The 21,441-nt window shown below is 41.3% G+C and overlaps 1 protein-coding gene across 2 annotated transcripts in view; it reads right to left on the bottom strand.

Moving 5' to 3' along the window:
* Positions 1 to 5,597: 5,597 nt before the first annotated feature.
* lpgat1 (lysophosphatidylglycerol acyltransferase 1) overlaps positions 5,598 to 21,441 on the bottom strand; it is a 48,937-nt gene continuing 33,093 nt past the window's right edge. For both annotated transcript variants that reach the window (XM_075459181.1, XM_075459180.1), the window contains exons 6-8: positions 21,305 to 21,431; positions 10,003 to 10,109; positions 5,598 to 8,674 (exon numbers count right to left, since the gene is read on the bottom strand). In XM_075459181.1, the coding sequence (XP_075315296.1) occupies positions 8,523 to 8,674; positions 10,003 to 10,109; positions 21,305 to 21,431 (386 nt within the window). In that variant the 3' untranslated portion in view covers positions 5,598 to 8,522. The remainder of the gene's footprint in view (positions 8,675 to 10,002; positions 10,110 to 21,304; positions 21,432 to 21,441) is intronic.

The raw sequence follows: 21,441 nt of genomic DNA, 5'->3' as shown, positions 1-21,441 counted from the left end.
CTGTTGTCCACAGGGTGGCGCCAAAATATACAATAAAGTCAAATTCGTGTGTGAGGGAGACTTTGGGAAACACTAGGAAAATAAAGGCGTTCATTTATCTAGGGAAATTGATTTTCAAAATGACCTGATTAAAAATGAAATGATATTTACAATTTATGTTTAATACAGGTCTCACTTTATTGTGGCACCGGTAAATCAAAAGTTTGTACATTTTGATAAGGTCACTGAGATTTAGTGCCGTTTGGCTCCATCACTGGCCTGCATGTGAATGAGCAGTTTGAAGAAAACCTTGAACAGACTTCAAATGCACATGCTGGGATTGCAGTGTTTAGAATCCTCTTTTTTCCTCCTATGCAAGGGTAAGCCAATATTATTGTATTCTGAACAAGTCTTAAGAAGTTATAACATGTATAACGTATTTATTTTTATTTTTGGAGCTTTCAGTCAAAAGTTCAGGTCATGTAAAGGAAACAAAATCCACTGTCAAGGACCTTCCTGCATTTGCACATTAGTGGAGAGACCTTAAGAGTCTGTATTGCTGGATAAATGTTCCAAACTCATTAGTAAATCCTCTACAAAGAGCTTCAACAGATGCTACAAAAACAGCAAGTATCTGCAGAAAGAACTCTTCTTTATTTGCATTGTTTGCTGTCTGACTGTGACCGACGTGATTCTCGGGGGCCCAAGTACTCCTGAATACACAAAAAGGTCTCTGGCTGTTACCAGAGCAGTTTCCATGGCTGCACATGTAAGACAGAGAGGAGGATGAGCCGCGTCTTACCGGTCATTTGATTTGACCCGCAGGGCTACCTAAGGAGCTGCCATCTGAGGCCAGTGACATGCAGTGACCTCTCACTTGGCTTCTATATCTGGGCATCACATATGGCCTACACATATGTCTGCTTTGGGTGAAGTAAACTGCTTCACTGCTTCGGGTATCTTCTGTTGAAAACATTCATTTGAAACAAAATCAGTGCTGATATCATTGGATGAATTAAAGTAAATTAATCCCCCGTGGATTATGATTATGGATAAATAATAGATATATTCTATCAATCAGGAAAGCCTGAGATTTGTTGGTTTGGACTTCTCAAATGTGAAGATTTTCTACATTTCAAGGGCTGAAAAGCAGCAAATTGAAAACTTGAGCATCAGAAATGCACCCTAATAACTCATTTGTGTACATTTTTATTTGAATTTATAACAAATAATTTAACTAAACAAACCTGATCTCTGTTCTTATTTGGTCACATTAAATCCTCCATCCAGCTGTGTTGCTCTTCCAACACAGCAATCCCCCAGTTGAACTTTCTGGAATGAAACTGATTATATCTGGTTATCATCTCTAAATGTGTGCACCTTTCGGTGGCATTTCTATAAACCGGGCACAAAGCAAGAGCAAGGCCACATTGGTTTTAGTTTCAGCGTGCAAACCTAACACATGACCGGAGTAAATCCTCCTCGCGACAAATGACTTCTCTAAATGTGCGATGCCTGCACGGGATAAATGCAGTGTCTGGGATTTCTGTCAGTTAACGGTCCTCTCAGTGGGGCTGCCTCAGTAACAGTTCAGATTATCCTCTCTGCTTGCCAGCACCACACACTGAGCGAGCGGCCAAGCCGCTCTGCCAGTCTGCCTCTGCAAAGGTCACTCCTCCAAAGAGCTGGAGGAGTTTGGACGTCAGCCAGGAACAGTTGTAGAGAAGAGGAGGAGGAAGAGTGGCGAGCAAGTGGAAAACTGACAGCTAAAAACAACAGAGACAGTTGGGTCCCCGGGGGCCGCTCTGACGTCACCTGCCCCTGTTAAAGGACACGAGTAGAGCCCGAGCGACAGGGAGGACACAGCTTCATCCCACGATGACCTCCTCACCCCTGTTAGCGTGACTGCGAGGCTTTAATCGGGGTTACAGAGGGGCTTTTGGTGGTCTTTGACCTCTGACTTTGCTTTCTTGGTAAAGTTCCAGTCAAAGACCAGAGTGAAGACAAGACAGCACAGCGAAAGGTGACATACATGTATTTAATCACACTCAGGCGGCTGTCTTTGTGTAAGTTGCTTACTGAAGACACAATCCTTAGTTTAGTGAGACCAAAAACAGGGGCCTGTGATAAGATACTGGAAACAGTAGCACAGGCAGAATAACAATGTGAGGGTTGCGACATAATACTGGTCATACCAGTTCACAATCCCTTAGCATACTTCACTGACCTACACTACTACACACCGTGCTTTTATTTCTTCGGTCAAAAGTTGCTTCGTCTTCTAAAACGAATAAAAAACCTGACAGGCTAATGAAAGAAGAAAGAAAGCTACAACTCATGATGTGCCAGTCGTTTCCATACGATTGTTTCGTGTTTTTCCTTTATGTGATGTTAAAACTACCAAATGACCAAAAGGAAAGCCTTGAATATTAGAAAATTCCCGCTTTACTAAACGGAAAAGGGAATTCTACGACTCTAATAAACCACCTTGCAGGTTTCTTCCTGTTCAGACACCATCTGTTTGTATTTTGTTGGGGGCAGCATGTGAGGATAAAAGCATTCAAAGGAGCACATCTGAACGGTTGCATATTTCACAGTTTGATAGTTCGGAACTCTTGTACCTGGAACCCGATATATATTTGACCAATCAGAGCAGACTGGGCCTTTAGGAGATGGGCCCCAAAGAGACACGAGCTAAAACAGAGCATTTCGGACAGTAGCTTAAATTCTCCAACGAGAATTGAGAATTTGTAAAGTGTATGTTCCTGTAATTAGTCGGGAACAATATATGCTGATGGTATCAGCGGTGTGTTGGAAATATTTTGACAGACTGAATGCAGCTATGCACTTTCTTGTAAGTTATGTATGCCAATACAAATAGAGTTATATACCTGGAACAAGCAAATATCAGGCTTAAAAAGCTTGATCTTAAAGAGCAAAACATTTCTCTCTGCAGCCCCTTTAATTACTCAAATGTTCAAAGTTTTCACATTTCAGATGTTGAGCTAACTGAGCCACATTGTAATCACAAAGCACACTTTGACATATTTTTCAAGTATTACAAGAAGGATCCTGGTTATTACAGAAGAATTGCTGCTGTCAACAAGAAAAATAGAAATGAAGTGTGTGCATGCATTAAAGGTAGAGTTCATCCAAAGCACAGTTTTGTGATTGTGAAGTTTCCATTCGATGTGCACCGTTTAATGCGAATGACTGATGCTTTAATTCTGTGAAGACTTTCACTCTTTTTGTTCAACATAAATGAAATTCTGTTCATTTTCACGACACTTAGACACAGTGGAGGCTGAACCCTGAAAATATTGTTGCATTAGAATAAAACTTTTTACAGTTGAGGCACCATTAGAGGCAAAACTGGACACTTTTTTATCGTGTTGCTGTCAAATTTATGTCTTCAATTCTAAACAGGATGTTTTGACATGTGCACGTGAGACCCAGCTGCGTCCACTTCTCACACAGTACAGTCAGTGTGCTCGACCAGCGTGACAGCAGCAGCAGGAGGGGGGGGGGGGCTCTGTGATGCCCGTGGCTGCTGCAGAGACGTTCAACCTGACCCTCCTCTCCACAGCTGGATGTTTTACTGCTTGCTGACTCAGGGGACGCTGCCATCACTGGAGCATTCAGCAGGCGACAACGCGTGGCACGCAGGACCTTCAGGCGCAGCGGGCGTGAAATAGTTCATTGCTGGTGACGGAGTAGGAACACTGGTGCGTCTGCAGAGAATATGAAAGATTATTAGATTCATTTTTCTGTGTCATGGGGTGACCTTGAGCTGAGTGCCACTGAAATGCAGGAATCTCCTCGCAGGAGAAGCCACCCAGCCTCCTGACTGTTAGCCCTTTGGTATTTTGGTAGAGCCTGCTGCATATATAATCCTATTTTCCAGCTCACTTCCTGCATTTCATCCTCAATTTTCATTTGCTGCCCAAAGCATGTGGACTATATGACTATATAATCTAAGGTTTAAGATGTGCTCCTCAGTTCAAAATTAAAATATCATTATACTTTTGCCACTTTAGATATTTGATAAATACATTTCAAATAGTTTTTCCATTTTGAATTTCCCCCATTGGGGGATGAATAAAGTATTTTTCTATTCTATTCTATTCTAGATTTGAAATTCAGGGCTGTAATGGAGTAGAGCTGATAATTTGGCACTGACGTAGCCGTCCCTCTCCTGCAAAGAGTAAGTAGATCTGCTGGTTCTGAGAACGCACCGACATCGGCTCACAGTGAAGGTCCCCGCTGACGTCACGGCTGAAACGAGAGCTTTGTAATATAAACCGCTCACTTGACAGCCGAAACCAACAACACAGTTAAACAACAGAAACAGAAGTGAGCAAACACAGGCTTCGGTTACTCAGACGATTCTTCGCCTGTTCTCCACGGAGGAAATGAGAAACTTGACATTTAAAAGACACAAGAGAACACCTCCATAAAGGCTGCAATTTAAAAACAATAAATTGAGGATTTTCTCTGTACAGTTTTATAGACAGCTTATTCAAGACTATACATCCATGAGAGATATTGTTTAGCCTTTATGAATGACAATAGGTCTGTTTTTCTACATCAATGTCCTACAATGAGATGAAATCATACAAAGTAAATCAATGACAAAAGATTCAATGTTAATCAGCCTATCGGAGAGAGGTAAATGAATGTGAACCCCTAGAATTAGCAATTACTGTGAAGGTGAACTTTAATTGGTTCTGTCAGGAGTGATGTCATAAAGCTGAGCGGGGGGACGCAAAGGTTCTGACACTTAGCAGCTTATAAATCACCAACACTGGATATTTTTCAACTTGAATAAATAATGTGCAACGACTCTCGTCTCATGTGTAAACACGTTATGCTCGAGGTCATTTTGTATAATTACATGGACCAACTTTCATGCGCTCTTCATTTTTTTTCTTGGATCAACAACATTCATCAGAAACAAACGGCCACTGAAGAAAAATCCGTCTCCATCAGCTCATTCTGCTGCCACTGACAACGTGACACAGATACACAAAACAATTACTGGGAAACTATTTGTTTCAGCCTAACAGAGTTGTACGGTGACATCTCAAACTGGTGATGTGTAAATATTCTGTTGGGTTAGTATTACGGCTAATAGGGTTACTTTCTTGTTAAAGGATTTTTAATCAAGTTTCTGTATGTACCAAAATATTCAGTTTAATCTTACTCTTTAAACAGGTAATGTTATAACTAATGTTGACACTTTGGCAGGGTGACACATTTACTGCGTGTGACTAATTAGAAACGAGGATTTCTTTTTAAGCTGACAAAAAGCTTGCAAAACAATTCACCTTTGTCATGTTAAAACATTTTTAATATATAGCAGAAAACAAAAACCCCGTTATACTTTGGTGCAGATCCAGAACGCTGTGTTTAATAATGACATTTGTAAAAATAATTGTTATTTATTATTTATCTTTTAAAAAAAAGAAAAAGAAAAGTAAAAATATGAGCATCAGAGGAATAGAAACAAAACAAGAACACCCCCTCAGACTTATCTTGAAATGTCTCAGAGCCATCGTCCCGGTTTCATATGGACTGCAAACCAAAAAGAAAGAAAGAAAGAAAAAAAAGAGCGGCACTCTGTTGTGATCTTTACGTTTTATTCCAGCACAAGTTGTCTGTGTTGTAAAATGGCTGTGTAGCTAGGATTTAAAGGAGAAGTACAAAATGGAAAATTACAGACAGTTCTAGTATAATCTGTTTAAATCCCTATTGTGTTCATTTCCTAAAACCACATCTAGGAAAACATTTTTTCCCTGCCTTCTTTGGAAACATGGTCAAAACAAAAAGAAAGAAAGAAAGAGAAAAAGATGAAGCTTCATTTCAAGTCAGTCTCGCCATGGAGGGAAATCTGAAAGGGACACGGGATGAAACACATTTACAGTCTGATTGTTTTCTCCTACCCTAGTCAGGTAGCCCTTTTTTTAAAAATATTTCACACAGTTTTTACCAACAGTGGCACATATGGAGGGCAGCAACTATCAAAATGCACCTTTTCTGCATTAGTTTATGACAGAGATTTTCAAAGTCTGACGCAGTTCAGCCACACTTTCCACCTGTTTGCTTAGTTTTGCTAAATTCCCAGATGCCAACAGGATGGCGAGTATGTCCTTCAATCTTACACTTATTTAGCAAGTGAGCCAAGACGACCACACATTAGTCACATTAAACACAGGAATGGTCTGTTCGAAGGGATTTCATTTGTCATTTTCAAAACAGTCCAATTCCCCCCCAAAAAGAATCCATCCGGGCTCCTCCACCGCATCATATATGTCATTTAACCTATAGATCCTCATCTCTTGAGCCTTTGTTAAAACTGTTTGGAGCCCCCCTTTGGAAGGCCCACCTCACACTTTGAAAACCTCTGCTTTATGACAATGATCACTACTGCTCCTCTATAGTTTTCCTAATCAAAGCAGGCGAAGCAAATTACAAATAACTGACCTCAAAAATCACGACATGGGTACATTTGAGAGAAATCCCCTCGTAAGTGACAGTGACTCCTTCCTCACCGGCACGGTTTGATCTCGACACATTGAAACCGTCTTTGTAACAAATACCAAAAACCAAATGTGTCGAGAGGGAATGCAAGGAAACAGCATTATTTAGGATTGTGGTCGACCAGCACGTCCAGTAAGGCTTGAGAGTTCTCCCACTAGATCCTGATTCTTCTAAAGTTTGCAACTGGGCCCACGTGCCGCTGTGCGCACGGCCCTACAGTAGCTTTAACGTCATGAAGCACATGGTCAAAGAAACAAAAACAAAAAGAGGGCAACACTGAACAGTGAAGGTAAAATCCTTTCTTCTTTTTAAAACATTCATATTCCAAAATAAAAATATCTGAAATTATCGTGGACCAAAAGACACTGCAGTCACTTCCAACATGTTCTCAGTTATGTTATGTACAAGATCTAAACATACCAGATCGTCAAACAGAAATGTCATTTATTTAAAATGAAATAAAATCTGACCACCGGAAGTGAAGGTGTCACCAAACTCCGACGTCACAGAGCAACATGACACGAGTCATATATATATATATAAAAAATAAAATAAAAATGGGGGGTAAAGACGACCACACACTCACTTAGGCAGGTTATGCTGTAAATTTACAGTTATGACACCTATAATTCTTTAAGCCAAAATCTCTATTGTAGAATGCTGAACATCAGGGTAGCTTTCTATTAAAAACAAACAAAAAAAACCCTTTTCCCCCCCTCGTGTCTTTTCCCACCGCTGACACTAAGCATATGGCTTAAATATTTGTAAAACTATGTTGTCCAGTGGGGGAGTAAGAGTCACTGCCTTCTCAGTCTGCCTTGCTGAAATGATCCTGGAGACAGAAGTCTACTCGGCCGTGTGTAGCTGCAGGTGGCTGACCGCGCGTGGGCATGTTCGTACGTGAGCTGGAGAGCAGAGGCGTGGAAAGAGGATCCAAAAGTTACTTTTTGGGTGATGAGACTGCATTATATTTCCCTGCTTTCAACCACGTCATTTTTTTTTTTCTTTTTTTTTTAAAGTAAGCGTTACGACACGTCTCCTCGTCCTCCCTGACAGAAAACAACCATTACTCATGCATCATAGCCACAATCCCTTTAGGTTTTCAGCAGGGTTGCCAGTGTAAACATGATCCCCCATTTTTCAGCAAGCTCACAATACTGCCTCGACAGACAGGCGGACAGAGTCCCGACAACAACGACAAAAACAATAAAAAGACATCAACAAATACAATGGCTGTTGTGAAGATATGCGGGGGTTAAAGGAGGAAATAAAAGAAATGAAAAACATCGAAAACATCGACAGCTACCGTTCGGGGTTATTTCCTGGGGCCAGGGAGCAGTTAGGGCAGTATGGATCCTTAGTGCAATGAAGGCCAGAGGAGTGGCCGGCTGCGTAGCCTCAACGTTCATACAGCCGCTCGCTCTGGAAGGAGTAGCCAGCTGACCCATCAGCAGGCTGAGAGACAGGTCCAGTGGGCTTTAACGACTCTCAACAGGAAGAAGAGTAAGGGCAGACATTTTGCTTCTAGTCACATATTAGTTCACACACGTCCATACGTACTTTTTAACTCTGTAAAACTACTACGGCTAAAGCCTCAAAGGGGAAGAGAGTCCAGTCCAGAGCATCTTCTGGACGAGTCCTGAGCCTCATTTCGTTAACTTTGAAAAAGTCATGTACGTGTGAGTGTCTACATGTATGAGGACGTGTAAACATCAAAATGTGAGAGATTACTCCGATGGGCCACTGGAGCGAGCGAGTAGCGTTAGGGTTGTGTGCAAGTTAACTACGCCTGTGACCAGTTTCATATTGTATGGGCTTTTGTAATCTGCGTTTGTTTACGTCATATGATTATTTTTTAAATTTTTTTAGATTTCTTTCCTGTTAGTCTCTCCACTGTTGTACATTCAACCATCGTAGGGGGAAAGTATGACACTTGGCCACACACCAACTGATCCTGAGGCTTTTCCAGTGGTCCGATAAAGACTCTCGCCTCATCAGCGCACTCAAAATAAACAGCAGTAGAGGTACTGGAGGACGCTGTACCACATGTAGCCAGAGGCAAAAGCAATCGACTGGATGAGGCAAAGCCACAAAGGATCGACGGTCATCTGCCGGGAAACAGCCTCCTTCTGTCCTTCTGGAGGAGGGAATGATCCTGTTGGGAGAAACAAACAGACTCAGAACTGTTTTGCTCAGATGGAGAGTTCATTTGCTGTATCAAATAGTTTCCAATTTACTTCAAATCAGAATCATGTGCTTTGAAGTCGTCTTGTACACTTACTTGATTAAAGGACAGAAGCGAAATGTAAGTGGCAACGTAAATAATAATGATCTCTAGGGGGCATTTCTGTTGGTTTTGACCGTTCATGTTTGTATTAATCCTAAAATACTTTAGGATACCGCAAATAAACAGCTAACCATTTTGGTGGACGACACTGTTAGACATTGCTTACTTCATTTGGGGTGCGAGCACGCCTTTTCTGTGATAATACAATAAACCAATGCGTCACAATGTAAAGTTACTACTGATGATGTGCTGCACTGGGTGGAAGGAGACGCAATCTGTGAGCAGTTCTTTCTAAATTAGGTTTAAAAAGTGTAAATTATGCATTTCATTTGGGTGCCGCAGCAGCAGATTGTCGACTTCTGTGGTTCTTTACAGGTTAAGTATTGATTAACATTCAAATAATCAGAATCTGCATAAAATGATGTAGATGCGTTATTAATAAATGTTGTGACTTAGTGATTTAAATCATTGTGTTGCATTTGAGTGCTGTTCTTGAAGGATTTCATTTTGTTTAATGTCACTTCAACTGGGCAGCCAACAGTAATGACAACAACCCCTTTCAATGACATGTCACTTCATCACTTATGAAAGCTGCTAATGAATGCGTTTACATGCATTAGAGCACCTGAGCCACAGTCTGACTTCTACAGCTGGAAGAAACTAACCTTGATTTTAAGATGCAGAGCTTAAAGGTGCTTAAACCTGCTGATAATAACCTCAAAATTACAGAAAGGGACGATTCTTTAAAATCATAAATCTCTTCACAGGATGAGAGCAGACAGAGCTGAAGCTTTGAATATGGAGCTTTATTCAAGTGCTTGGATTGGATGTATGTCACATGCATTCATTGGAAAGGGATCCTTTCCAGGGTTCTACAAACATGGTTACGGTTTATTCCCGACTCGTCTACTAGCTGACTTTCTTCCTGAATAATGTTGACCAAATCTTCTAATTTACTTCTTTTCACTAGTGGTGTCACCCTGCTCAAAACAACATGTATTAGTTACCATATATTAGTCTCTGCACCTGTTGTAAATGTAAAAAAATTGTTATTTTCATGAAAGGGGGTCTAATTTTGCAACTCAACTTACTATAAAAAAGATACAGTCATGGTTTATTTGAAAATGATGACACCACGGTGAAAATAGCTGCTGAAATCAGCTTGATACGAACCAATCTGACAGGGTCGGACGTACCTGTGTCGTAAAAATGGGCCAGTAAGTCTTCTTTCTCCACAAACCTCTGATACAGCCAGTCGGTCAGGGCCGATGCCTCCACAGGAACCTCTTTTATTGGGTACATCCTGCCGTGGGAAAGAGAGACAGAGACAGACAGGGAGAAGCGATGAGACATTAAAATGGTTTTCTGACGTCTCAGCAAAGACCGTCTCCGCTGATCTGCGGTGGAAGCTGCCGTCCAAACCCAGAGAGAGTCAGCTGAGGTCCCGGAGCAGCACAGCACAGCTCACCTCAGACTCCAGTCTATTACAGCAGTCTGTGTTTTCCTGCTTTTCCTTTGGTGGATTCATTAGCTGGCAGCCTCATCAGTGCCACAGAGAGACAGAAGTGCTGAGGGGAGCCCCGACAGCCAACAGACTCATGGAGCTCCATGAAATGACTCACAAGTGAGTGGGTGGAACAAGTCAGAAAAATCTGACTGCAATAATTCAATCAGTTTAGCCATCGAGTATGCGAGAAGTCAGAGAGAAGCAGAATTTTTAAATCCATTACTTCAGCTTTTCACACGGAAGATTTCAGCTTTTTGTAATCACAGAAAATGACTTTGATACAAGTGGAGACCAAATTATGCTTCTTTGTAAATCATTTGGTATATAAAAAGTCCTTTTTTTTCATTTTTTTTTTTAACTTAAGTTAAAAACATACCTAATCACAGCTTATGAAACTAGAATGTTCACTCCTTTTACAGGTGGGTGGAAATGAAAGATATTTTGAAAATATGGGCAAGATATTGTGAGGACAACATTTTATTTTACCTGACTGCAGTTTGTGTAATATGTTATTTAACACTAAACTATATATTTCAGAGTTGGACTGCTTGACAGACAAAACAAGACATTTGATGACATGTCTGGAAAATGCACCACTTTTTAATTTTTTTTTTTTTTTAATTCCCTTTTGACTGGGAAAAAAAAAAAAAAAAAGAAATTAAAAATAACTGGCAGCTACACTGATCCATCGTATTTTGCCCAACCACAGACACCAACCTGATGAAGATGCCCTCGAATCTTGGATTAAAACTAGTTTGTTCAAAACTCCAAAACATTCTGTTTGCCATCCCTCAGATGAAAGAAAGCGTATCAGGGAATTACTTCAATTTATTATCAGGAAAGAAATGTAAAAATCCATCATACAAATCATTAGCCTGAGTACCGTTAAGCCATCAATTTCTAACTAATCATTTCTTCAAATTAACCACTTCTGAAGGACATAAAATCACTACTAAGAAAATCACTATAATTTAACTATAACTAATTGAATTGCTGACACTACAAAAAAACAACTGTTGCTTGATAAAACAAACAAACCAAAAAAAAAAGGGTCACTTTCACAAGTGCTGATGAAATCTTGTTTCTAGCCAGAAGGGGTCTCTAGTAAGCTGCTCTCCCACACGGGCAGCTTCTGGTCACCTTCAAATAGAGGTTACAGTCTCCTCCCTCAGACGAGCATTTCCTCGGCCCTCAATATCAGCTCAATATCTCTGACCAGACGACGTCCACAGTGAAGGTGCCAAAAGAAAACAAAGCCTCTACACGAGGGAAGCGGCGAGGACTCTGATAACAGTGCACTGATTGCCGAATTGATTAGCATATATTAAAAAGTGATTTAAGAGAAGGCGGTGACTCTACAGATGCCACTTGCAGGCAAAATATCACAGTGATCATCTGTAGTTACATGAATCTGTATCCACTAAACCTCCTCAAAATAACAGGGAGTATTGATTAGTGTGGGTTTAAATGTGCCAGATCAGTCTAACGTGTTCCATAAAAGTACGCTAAGTCCGAGTTAGAAAATGATCAATTAGTAATTAATATGAATGAATTAACCGTCAGGTCATTCGGGAAACTGAATGTGAGGATTTGATGAGGTTTTTTTTGTCGTATGTTTAGAGCAAACTGATGTTCAGCAGTGGACATTGTTGAAGATGCACCCGTTTCTTATTTTAACTAAGCTGAAGGGGGCTGGAGTGCATTTTTCTGCCAAGCCCAAAGGCCTCTCGAGCAATTTTATACAAACTGATACAAAGCAGCATCAGATTTACTGTGTTTTAATTTTGCCCTCATTTCCAGAAAAGTATTAACATGATTCCCTAAAGTGTACAGTCTACATAAGAAGGTACTTCCGAGGTAATTTTTTTTTTTACCATTACCTATCAAGTACTCTAGAACAACTGGTTCTAAAAAAAAAAAAAAAAAATTCAAAGTTTTGACACAAACCTTATGACCCAATCAGGAAAAGGCTTGGTCTGTTCATTACAACACACTTCTGTTAGGGTGTGCATTATCTCTGGAAACCTGGGCTCATCATCCAGCAGTTCACAGCGTGGGCGCTGCTCTGAGGCAAGTCTGAACAGAGTCCTATCTATGTGGAGCCACTTAATGTCCCAAAGAAATGTGCAAAATACTTGCTGAAAGTCAAGCTCAAACTGGCTAGGATCAACCACGCTTGTGTTAACAGTTGTAATAAAAGGTAACTTTATCAAAACAACTTTAAGCCCCGGAACAAGTCAGTTTGGCCAAACCTGGGGGTAAAAAAAAAATAAAAAAAAAACTAACCCTCACATTGCTGCTTTGTCAAAACACAGAAAATATGTTCAGAGGAGCACTGATGGTAGTCACGTCACCATCTTCTATAGTCTTAGTAATAATACTGATAGCATGGGGCCACAAAATAGCTTCAAGAGCAATAATAATTAATAAAAGCTTTGTTTTCCTGCTTCTACCGAGGCGAGAGGTGGTAATTTCTGGTTTTGGTATTTCTGTCGGGCAAATTGAGTCATTCATTAACAGCAATAATCAGTCAAGAAAGTGTCATTAAATATAAATAAACGAGTGAGTTAATATGATTAATTATCCAAAGCAACATGCATGAGTCCAGAGTGTTTTACACCCTCCAAGAGGCCTCTGAGCTCTGAAACGTAAAACGATAGCACAGAGGGAAACAAAAGCCGACGTAGGCCACTTATTAGAGGGTTCGAACATTTAGGGCCTTAGGAAGCAGGTGGCTACCACAGTGCTTTCCTGCAGCTAAAATATTAATGTAGAAATCAGATTCCTCTGGTGTTCAGAGCAGCTGCAAGAGCTGTTCACAACAGCTGAGGTTGAAGGAGGCGATGCCGATCCAGAGAAACAACAACATGCACAGAAATCTGCTGCTTTATCAGCCTGCTTTGTTTGGAGAAACGTGTCTGTCGCTGCATCTGCAGATTACACACTTCGTACCAAAATTAACAAGAGTGTGGGAAGTTCACTGGGTTCATTTCCTGCCGTGAAAAAACTGACACCCGATCTGTGACTGTAACCACTCATTCCATTAATCTGCTGAACCGCTTCCAGTTATGGTGAGGTAAAGCGTGTTATAAATGGCATGTTTCACGACTCTAATTTTGAAAAGGGAACACTTCCCGAAGCTCTAGCTTGTTAGATGAAGTCCATCTTACACATGCTTGGCTCGAAGTCTTATAAATACACAAATAGCGCCCCGGCTTCTGCCATCAGACCTCTGGAGCTGGTTCAGAAAGCTGCTGCTCGTCTGGTGTTCAACCTCCCCAAGTTCTCCCACACGACTCCCCTTCTCCGCTCTCTACACTGGCTCCCTGTAGCTGCTCGCATCCAGTTTAAGACTCTGGTGCTAGCCTACAGGGCAGTGGAAGGAACAGCTCATTCATACCTCCAGGCTATGGTCGAGCCCTACACCCCCGCCCGACCACTTCGCTCTGCGGCCACCAGGCGCCTGGCTGCCCCGTCACTCAGGGGTCCCTGCCCACGATCTACGCGGTCACGGCTTTTCTCTGTTCTGGCACCCCGATGGTGGAACGATCTCCCAAATGATGTCAGGACAGCTGGGTCGCTGCCCATCTTTTGCCGCAGGCTGAAAAACCATCTCTTCAGGAAACACTACCCTGATCCGCCCTCTTAGGACATCTCCTGTTTCGTCCCAGTTCCTACGCACTTATTTGTTTCCTAGATTGTCTTCCCATTTGTCTAGGTACTAAACTTATTGCACTTACTCTAGCACTAGTTTTGCTCTTAGCTGTTTGGTTTTGGAAGGAAATGCACTTATGATTTCTTGTGACCTGAAGTTCTTTTGCCTACCGATGTGGAATACACTTATTGTAAGTCACTTTGGATAAAAGCGTCTGCAAAATGACCGTAATGTAATTTAATGTAATGTAAAATATTTTGCTAATTCACCTAAACTGAGTCAAAGACCTTCTCCCGCATTCAAACAGCTCATTTCTTTGTTGTACTAGCGACAAGGAGCTTATGTTCGACATATTACATAAAACAAACAAAAGATTTTTCCTTTACTGCTCTTAACAAATCAAGAATTAATCAGGAAAAGAAAAAAAAAAAAAAAAAAAGGGACTTTTGAGCTCTGCCTTTCCCCAAACTATCTTATCAACGCTAATTGCAAAAAAAAACCATAGAAGAAGAGATCCCCTATTTACTACTACTGACGTGCAACAGGTTGAAATTCAAACTGCAGACAACTTCATTTCATTTGGCTCACTGAAAGCAAACATTATGATCGACCAGAGTGCCATCATGCATGCGAGGTGCAAAGTCATCGGGAATGTGACGACGAGCCAGTCGGTCTCCAACAATGATCCATCGTAGTTTTATTTACAGTGCAGTGAAAAAGGAAACATTGCTGTACAGTGCCAACGCCGTGCCCAGAGAAATGGAGTATGATGGCATTTGTTTTTTTTTTGCTGTGTGGAGAGTTTCAGCAGTAGTATACAATAGTGATGGTGGTGGTGATGTGCTGGCGGGGGGCCACGGCTGCGCCCTCATTTCCACTCTAACCCACTTGGCACCTGCCTGCTTGGTAACCCGACACCCTGGCAAACAGACAGACAGCTGAGGCATAGCTGGAGTTTATACTGTCGGTAAAAGCCTGACGTTGAAGTTTCCTTTGTGTTGACCAGCGATACATGCATCAGATGACTTACATCCTTACTTACATGTCATGCCCCAACTTCTATACTCTTACATAAAATCCATAAAAAAAACATGGTAATAAAGAGTGCAAATGAGAAGTTATTGGCTCTTCACATTTAATGTCTCATCTGAACCAGTTAGCTTCTGTGCAGCTCTTAATCTTGAGATACTGTTTCCACTGTAAACTGGCCAAGAAAGCTAATTAAACTAGACTCTGGCTGTAAAAGTCCGCCCACTCCACGAGCCTCGTTGGAGGGAATTCAGTCATTGTTTGGCGACTCTATAAGAACCTAATTCTCTGGCTGTAATACCTTGAGAAACAAAGAGACGCTGGGAGACCTGCTCTCGGACACAGGTTATAAATTGTGAATATGAAGATTTGCGCACAGTGTGGCTCTGGGACCCAAAACAGTCTCCTGTCCTGCTCCCTGTATCTTTCTAGTTCATATAAGGTTGCTCATTAGTGTGATGACTACTACCTCTGAGTTATCTCCCTCAATCCTCCAATGGATGACGGTAAGTTGCGCATGATGAAGCAACAATTAAAAGACATAAGTATATTAAAGTAAGAAGACATCTTTTCTTTATTTGTTCTACACAACGGCATTACTGAAGTGATTTCCCTTGGGGTTTGTCGAGATCCCCAAACAAACCACACGCTCGACACAGACTCTTAAGTCCGATCGAGTCCGATCGTTAATTGCTCCATTTAGTCCTAAACCTGCTTCCTCTCTGTCAAGACTGTCTGTGTTCCAGGAAATGCTTTGGTGCACAACAGACACAACACAAACTAAAAAATGCAAAAAGCTTTTGTCAGAGGAACAGCTGTATAGAAAAATACCCCCCACCCCCCCTTGCCATGCAAGATGCTATAAAGATGTTGCATCATTCCTTAGAGCTGCACTGCGTCTTTAAGCTTCAGGAAAGACGAGCATGATTTGTTGAAAATTACAAGAATTTGACTCGCACACAGTTCTAGTGCTGATGATTCACTGTGACAGTGCTGAAACCTTATAGACCCTAGAGGGTATATACTTCTTGGTTAGATTAGATTCATTTTTATTTGATCTATAATCTGCATGAAACAGCCCCCCCTAAAGTGATCTGAAATCTAACATGGGCCAATCAAAATGCTTTTTGTTCCGACTTAGCTTTGTGCCTACGTGTTAGAGCAAACTTTCCCTTTGTCATCGTGACCATAAACCTGTTATCTGTGCAAAAGATCAGCTTGAAAGGGACAATAAGTCACAGGATGAGGCCAAAGCTGACTGGATAACCACAGAAATGTCAGTACACCCTGCCATTTATGAAGGTTCGTGTTTGAGGTCATTTTAATCAGGAAACAAATAGTACGCCTCTTCAAACGACCGACTGCAGAAACATTTACACAAGCGATGCACTTAAAATGTTTCTGTTCAGTGCAACTCACCTTCAACTTGGAGATAAATGCGGTTTGATTTCTTTTTAATGCACTACATTTACCAGATTATTTGTCAAACAAAACATATAAGGAGTCAAAACCATGTTGCTCAAAGAAAAAGCCTCCTTCTTATGAAGTCTTTTCAGAATGAGAATTAGCTCTAGAAAATTAGTTTTCCCATAAAAATGTAAAAAGATCAGCATAACTGACCAAAATTAATTTAATCTATTGATAGTTATTACCAATTAAACATCAGTGCTCCTCAAACACTGAATGAAACTCTCTGGAATCATCAAGGTAACAACAGGTCAGGAGCTGCACTGACACCTAAAAGTGGATATATGAATGTAACTTGTAGAAGCCCAGAATCTTTATGCTGACGCCAACTAAGATGCTGCATCTAAAATGGATGGGCCTTGGCAGATTATCAGCTGGAGACCCAATCCACTGAATAATGTTACAATCAGGTCCAAACTGATTAAGTGCACTGGATAAGAGCTTCCTTACACAGTGGTGCGAATATTTCAATCTGTCCTCGCAGCAAATAACCTAAAATCAACATCCTCACAGTTCTTGTGCAGTGGCGTCTACGAGCAGGGCCCAAAGTCATATTTTCTTTCAGATACAATCCTTCACAGAGCGCTTTCAGTGTTTACACTTCTGCTGCTTAAAGTGTAAACACTTTAAAAAGTCTTTTTCAAGATTTTAATATTCATATTTATTTTACTTATTTTATCGTTACATTTAGGTTTGTATTTCTTGTGTGAACTGCATTATTAGGATCGAAAGTACTTTATTAGAGTATTTGAATACTTTCTACGGATCTGCTGATGATCCTTATAGGAGGGGAGTCCTATAATGTGTTTCTATGGCAACAAGTCCTTAAGTTTAAAAAAAGGAAAAGCAAAACAATTCTTCAGCTCATTTATTATCCCATTACACCATCTGCAATCACTTCCACACTCATCCCCGCCATGGGTAAGACATGAGCGACTGGGACTTCAATTAGCAAAAACTGAGTAAAATTGGGGAGAGTGGATGCCGATTTACACCCCATTACGTACAGATGTGTTCACAAAGTGTTCAGACAAAACATCTCGTTCACATGACTGAAAAAAAAAGAAAAAAAAAAGAAAAAAAAAGAAAAAAAAAAAAAAAAAAGCAGCAGCTAGCTGCAAGCTCAACAACTCTGCACGCCTGAGAGAAAGCCAGGTGTGCAGCTTAAGAGCTACCGTGTGATGACAAGGCAGACTCAGACTCCATAAATCACGTCGCCTTTTAGATATTTTCAAATGGCAGATTTCAGAAAAGCACACAGCAGCAGAAACAAAAAAAAGAAAGAAAAAAAACAAAGAGGAGAAGGTGCATTTAAAGGAAAAAGGATTTCAACGTATTTAACACCCACTTCTGCCCTGGTTCGGCCTCTGTACTCCCACCTAGCTCTCCCATCTGCCATTCACGCAGGGCTTATGATGCTGCAATCTGGGATGCTGAGATTATACGAGGAGAGGGCAGGAGATGAGGAGAGGGAGGGTGGAGCTGATGGGTGAGGACTGGAAAAAGGGGGGAAGGAGGATTTGAACAAGTGGAGAGCCCTCGACATGGATTCATCCAGAATATTGCTCAGTACTCAGCTGCCTATTGTGAAGCTGAGGCTCAAGAACAGTCCCAATCTATACAAACCAATAAAACGATAACACGGCGGACTGCTGTCGAGGCTTACACAGAACAATCTGAAGATGCTGTTTGTAGCGCCCAGTCGCATTAAAATGACTTGTCTTCTGTTGCTCCCCAAACAATCCACGATTTCCTTTTTTTAGTCTTCTACTGCATGTAGGAGAAGAGTCGAACATGGAAATATATGAGAACACACCACACTAAATGGGTAACTCTGCCAACGACTGCCTCTGCTTCCAGATACAACAAACGCTGAATCACTGTTAAGGTCCAACAGCTGACTCGCCACTCAGCGTGACAGCCTCACTCTGTGATGCAAGGATGGGCTTATTTTAGAAATTTCAGGTGAAGACAGCCGCAAGAAAGCATGACAGCGTAACAACAACCTCAGTAGTTCTGGAGGAGGAGTAGACTCGTCTCATCTTTAAGCGTTTCAGCTCAAAACCCCCGACCTTCCACGTTGGAGGGTTAAACAGTTTTTAAGTTTCTGCATTTAGGATTTAGAATCAATGGCACTGCATCCCAATATAAGGTGACCCCACTCTAACCAATGTAACATTAAAAGCTAGAGCGCATTTATCCTCCATCATATGACAGCAGAACAGCTCCTCATTTAAATTCCCCAAGAAGGTTGAAATGAAGAAGATGTGGATTAATTTTGAGGAGAGCCAAGCTGAAGAGTCACACTGCAGGTCTTATGGAGCGATGCGCATACCCTTTGAACTCCAGTTGCACTCGGCAGTTTGATTTTGCGAGAAGCAACGTTGAGGGAGAGCAGAAAATGGCCACGACCACCTGTCTCTGCAGAGCTCTTTTTAGACCGGGTTGTTTCACAAACTTTAAAACAGAGACAACTTAGATTAAAAGATAAGAGGAAGTGACTTTCTCCTTCCCAGAATTGCCTGCTCACTTTATAACAGTATGCAGTTTATTCCACAGCTGTGAAGTGACAAGTAGACTTTGTTGTTAAAGCGTGCCTTTGTGGTTTCACACCTAACCCTCTTCTCTTTGGTGAAAACAAGCTGACGTACATTAGCTTTGTCACTGCTGTTGACCCGACAGCTGTCAATCTGCACCAGCACACTCTATAACTGAGAATACAGCCGTTTTTCCTGTTTTTGTATACTCAGGGGATTTTCTCCAGATTTTTGTAAAATCTGGTTATATTCATGGATTATGAATAAATGTGAATAAATGATGGAACTGAGGATTCCAGACAGACATGACTGCCATACTGCTCGTGCTCTGCTTATAATTTACAGTATATTTCACACTGGAACCCTTCAAAATGAGCCAATCCTTTATTAAAAACTTTATTATCTGCAGGAATGCTGATCAACAAAAGCTGCGCTCACAATAGAAACTGTCCTTAACTGACACAGCAGAAACCCGGCTGTGGGGTGGCACACTTCCCTAGCTGCCTCTGCTATCTTCATCACCACGGTGCATCGTATCGCTCAGTCCCCCACAGTGTTCCCTTGATCACCAGGGACATTAATCCTCTTGTTGACTCTGCACCTGTACCAGCATGGGTCTAACTCCTTTATGATCAGCACTGTCTACGCGGCTGGGACTGAGTGTGCACACTTGTAATCGTGCACACTGTGGTCGGATGGCTCCCCGTCCGACCCAAAGCTGCAGAGCTGCTGACTGAGCGAGCCAGGGAGGCTAATTGTATCGATGGCTGATTAGAGAGTGCTGGAGGTGGGGTGGAACTAAAGCTTCCACAGCTTGTCTAATTACAGACATAATGAGTCCTCAGTTATTGCCCAAGTGGACAGAGAAGCCTCTGGAGATGAGCTGGCGAGGCGGGGATCATAAATCACCTTTTCTGTTGTCCTACCTACCGTGCACACACAGGTGCAAACACACACATACCGAGGGAGGTCAGGATGGCTTCTACCTGACGACAACTACTTGATCTGATCTACCCTGCCAGGACAATCTATAGAGGATGACATTTATTATGACCCATGTCTTCAGAAAATCTAATAACATCCCACCATCAGTGTAGTCTCAATCGGATAGACGGACACCAGAGGAGAATCTGCAGGGCAAAGAGAATGGGACGATATGGAGGGACAACTCCATCAACTTTGCATAAGAGCAATGATATTGGCCTCTGAATACAGGGTTCTGACAGAGTAGATTACCTTCCATCATAACCAGCATATTTATATTCCATAAAACAACATGTCTTTTGAAACCCAGCAATGATACAAATGGATATCAGCATCTTAAACCACTTTGCATTCATTGATTTGCACACAGACAAAAATCTATCGCATTCAAAGAGTCGTACACAAGCAGCACCTCCAGACAGTTCCAGCATATGAAAACACCGACAATAAAACTCAAATACTGCAGGTCTCATGGTTAAGTCTTGGTCAATTTCTTAAATAATTTGTAAAATATGACCATCTTACTCTCCCGGATCCTAAAATGACATCATCAGATCACTCGTTTTTCTACTATGCCAAAATAGTTTTGTTTACTATCAGTATGAGAACAACTAATTCTGAGCCATTAAACAAAGTGAGCTTTTTATTGAATTACGAGAATAGTTTCTAATATCATACAAAAAAAAAAAAAAAAGCAGTTTATTTATGCAGCATACCGTAACAAGGACAAACAGGACTTTTCCCTGATTGCTAAAACATTATTCTGCATATGCAAAGAACTATCTGAAGGAAAAGCAGCCGGTAACTACTTCAGAACATGTCTGGTTTATTTCCAACCTGCTACAAAAGACTTCACTCAAAAATCTTATACACGGATGTTCTACTGACTAACGACTAAAAGCTCTGCAGAGTTTTGAGTCATTAGGTGGACTAAAAAGCTTTCGCTCGATGCAGTTAAACATCAGTGAGTCACAAAGTCACCACCCGAGTAGCTTTTAAATCTGTGAGCATTTCTGTCTGGTTTGGTGAGACGACAACGAAGAACATATAAAATGAGCAACATTGTTGCCACCATCTTTCCTTTTTAAAACCATACTATTTAGCAGCATGAGGATGAGAAGTTTAATATTTGTATAAGCACAAGCCTTCTGACATTGTTGAACAAACCTGGTGTTGTAATCCGGTGCATTTTCATGTCAGTTTTTTTTGCATGTTTGCTGCTTAGAACATTTGCATGGTGGAGTACGGCGGGCCTCAGTTTTACAGCAGTCAGAACAAATGTGAGAAGACGAAGATAACACCCAACATCTGATTCTTACCTGTAATGTACATGTGTGACTGTTGGAGGCCTGTAGCCAAAAATCCAAGTCTGGATGTCCATTGGTTTTGCTTCTGGGTAGGCTATGGTCACATCTATAACCCACTGCAGGCCTTTACGTTTGTTAGCTGTCGTGAA

This window comes from Odontesthes bonariensis, chromosome 24 (assembly GCF_027942865.1).
Source record: "Odontesthes bonariensis isolate fOdoBon6 chromosome 24, fOdoBon6.hap1, whole genome shotgun sequence".
Lineage (NCBI taxonomy): Eukaryota > Metazoa > Chordata > Actinopteri > Atheriniformes > Atherinopsidae > Odontesthes > Odontesthes bonariensis.
This window is presented reverse-complemented; position numbering and strand designations above follow the sequence as displayed.